The following is a 3,672-nucleotide window of genomic DNA, read 5'->3' on the forward strand; positions in this document are numbered from 1 at the left end:
TATATTATATAATCTTCCGATACTATTTCGGTATTTCGTATTAACATCATTACATAAACATTAACAATCGTTGATGATGTATTATTGTGTGATTGCTATATTTACATATACATATGTTTACTGAAATAATCAATTGCGCCGCTGTCACGATTAATTAATTATTGTTTTTTCATTAGTTTTATAATGAAAGATAAAGAACAAAATGTTGGAATAAATTTTTAACAGGCCTAATTGATGTATTATACAATTAATGAATCTGATACAATCGGTGCTACTACAATTAATAGGCACAGATAATTACTATATAAGCATATGTTATGCGATCGTCCGATGATAATGCAACTACATAATATAATGCCTAATAGCAAAAATTATTGAAATTGAAGAAGGAATTACGATGAAAAATTGCATTTTGGAGAAAAATAATTCGCGTCAGACATCTTGTAACTTGTGGAAGAACTATGTCCACTCAATTTATTAGTTTTCTTTTTTTCCTCTGTCATCGATTTCTTTGTTTTGTAGGGACGTAGTATTAACATAGTTTCCTTAGATTGCTCCTGTACACGTATCTTCGACTTCCATGACTGGTCATCCAATTCTTTATTTTGATTCTCCACTACTGCTTCATCACGAGCATGTTTCTCCTCTATAGTAAAACATTTGTAATATTCCTATTGTATGTATTCGACAATATTATTGAAAGATTTTGTTAGAATAGAATTTCTATTTTTTACTCTTTACTCTTTATCTCAATCTTCATTTTTATAACAGTATTTATATAATAATTTTTACTATATGTATAAAAAAATACGAAAAAAATTAAATTGTTTTAATTTAAAAAATCAAATCAAATTTTTTAATTTAAAAAATCATATCTTTAATAAAGATTATTCAATATCTAGCCACTGATATACTTTATTAGACATTCTGTATAATATGGCATAATTAGTTTGATCTGTTTATACAAACCTTCAATATCACTAAATAGAATTCTCGACTTCCTTGAGACGCTAAGTTTTTTATCCCCTTTATCGTTTGTACACTCTCTCTCAATGTTGTTATTGGTGAGAAATATCGATTCAAGAACCTGTCGCGAAAATAACGGCGACATCGGATGTTTTTTTGTACACACGTTATTTGTATTGGCTGAGGCATCACATGAGCTTGTCTCATTATCACATATGCTTGCTGTGGACATACTGTCCGTAATTAGTTTCTCAGTATCCGAATCACCAGCATTGCTATAGTAATTATTACCACTATCGGATTTCTTTAGAATCGACTTTGATATTCGATGTTGGTCTATGAATGGCATTTCACCACTATCTATAGAGTCCGCCGATAGCGAAAGCTTATTCTCTACGCTTGTTTCTGAAACAGATTTTACATTTCATTACATTATTTTACAATGTAACAATAATTCAATATTAATTTTTAGCCTCTTTAAATTATGATTATTTTACTTTTAACATCGTATGCAACTTGCATTTTCTTACAAATGTCGATATTATAAGCAGTCTTTCAAATATATTCTCGATAATATTGTATATTACACAAGACCAGAGATTAACATCAATTTGTGATCATTTTTGGTTCACGACATCGACGGCAAATAAGTGTTAATAAGATGTCATATTTTAGACTATTTTGTAATCGTTAAAATTGCGCGTTGCGATCTGCGCTGTACTCTCATTAACGCCAGTCTTTTATTTTTATTAATTTTGAGAAAAGAAAGTACACAGTTTTCTTACAAAGTATACGGATTTTAATAAGTTCATATTAATTCCTATATTAATGTAATGTTCGTATTAATTATTCTTATATTAATGATCTAGAGTTTTTAATCCAAAATATTTTATGAAAGACATTATCTCCAATAAAAATGCACGATTTAGTTTCCTTATTTTTAAGATTGATTCTAGATTTTCTAGAATTTGACAGATTTAAAAAAGGATTAAATTATAAACTATGGATTAAATTAAATTTGATTAAAATGTTTACCTCTATAATGCTTTGGCGCGCCGAGAGACCCAAACATGTGATAATTAATTATGCGTGTAGCGGATGCCAAGCTATTTGTTGACATAAGCGGGGAAGATTTGCCACCACGTAACCCTCCATAATGATTATTGTTGTCTTCCGCAGCAGTATCTTCCTTTAAAATACTGCGCATAACTATACTCTCTTGATCACTAACGAATTGTGTCCGTGGTTTTATGCTCTATAATCAATCATAATTAAACATTATTACTCAAACTTCGATACTATCTTGCATAGAAGAAATGAAATATATGACACTAAAAATACGGGAGACTCACGGAGTCTCCCGTATTTTTAATGTCATATATTTAGTCATATATAGAGTTAGTCATATATAGAGTTATTTACTTAACTTAAAAATCTTAAATATTATATATATTTTTGATGATAAAAAATGTTTTTGATGAAAGTGAAATAGTTTCGAGAGAGACGTTTTGATTTTTTGTACGTCTGCCTAGTTGGACTCCCCCCAACTTAACCAAGAAGAGAATTTGGAGAAATTAAAACCTAATTTTGAGAGTGCATATAAATAGCGCATTATTATATAATTTATTCGTTAAAATTTGATTAAGTGAGGGAAGGGGGTAACTAGCCAGATGTGTTTTTTGTTTAGGTAGAGGAGTCATATATATAGATAAGCAAATTCACTTTTTTAAATGTAATTATATATATATATGATTTTTTACATAATATGATTTCTCTCTTTAATTATTCTATACATAAAATTATTATCAAGGTAAAGATATCGAAAATTTAATAGTATATTTAATAATATAAATTAATTTCGAATTACTTTACAGTTTATTTTTCGGGTACTCGGATAGTAGGTACCTGAATATTATCCGTGGGTTTCAAGGAGAAACCTAGTATCCGGATATCTCATTACCCGGTCCAAATAGTATGTACTGGGGCAGTTTAAAAAAAAAGTTATTTTTAACGTTATTTTTAAAGTTAAACTTTTAAAATTAAACTAATATTATGCAAAAAGTTTAAAATTTAAACAGCTATATAACTTTATGAAAGTAAGTCGTATGATTATGAATTGGAAATTCAGTTAAAAGTCTTGAATTTTTAGATGTCAGAAATTCTTTCATTATTTTTTTTATGATGTTATAATATGAATAATTGCGCATAGCAAGTAAATAAATATTTGCATAAATAAATATTAAAAGATAATTTAGGACAAATACATATACTAATTTTTAAGGGACCCACTTGTTGGATTCTAATTTTCCTATGTTTGGGCATCATATCATTCAGGTTAATTTTACTAGCCTCCTTCAAAGATTCAGCGCTAGGCAATGTTTCAGCGATGATGTTTCGGCCAACCTCACCAGAAATTGATTTTTTCATCTGACTTGTTTTGAATTTTTCCGTTGCTTCCAGAGGATTTATGTAAAGATTACTATCTGCGTCTTCAGTCAAATCACCCTGCGGAAATGAAAGAATTGAAAAAGTATTACCATAGTAAATGTTCAAAATATAATTTTATTATAAAAATGACGAATCTTTGCACGTATATGAATAATTTATCTAATAATAATAATAAAAGTTACATCGTATTATATTATATTAAAGTTACTACAATATTAATAAAAATTAATAATTAATAAATTTTAATAATATAAATTA

At 28.0% G+C, this 3,672-nt stretch overlaps 1 protein-coding gene across 1 annotated transcript in view; it reads right to left on the reverse strand.

Moving 5' to 3' along the window:
* Positions 1–210: 210 nt before the first annotated feature.
* LOC108689274 (potassium voltage-gated channel protein Shab) overlaps positions 211–3,672 on the reverse strand; it is a 56,407-nt gene continuing 52,945 nt past the window's right edge. The window contains exons 8-11 of the mRNA XM_018195995.1: positions 3,256–3,471; positions 2,002–2,221; positions 970–1,371; positions 211–646 (exon numbers count right to left, since the gene is read on the reverse strand). Coding sequence (XP_018051484.1) covers positions 393–646; positions 970–1,371; positions 2,002–2,221; positions 3,256–3,471 — 1,092 coding nt within the window. The 3' untranslated portion in view covers positions 211–392. The remainder of the gene's footprint in view (positions 647–969; positions 1,372–2,001; positions 2,222–3,255; positions 3,472–3,672) is intronic.

Source organism: Atta colombica, unplaced genomic scaffold (genome assembly GCF_001594045.1).
Source record: "Atta colombica isolate Treedump-2 unplaced genomic scaffold, Acol1.0 scaffold261, whole genome shotgun sequence".
Lineage (NCBI taxonomy): Eukaryota > Metazoa > Arthropoda > Insecta > Hymenoptera > Formicidae > Atta > Atta colombica.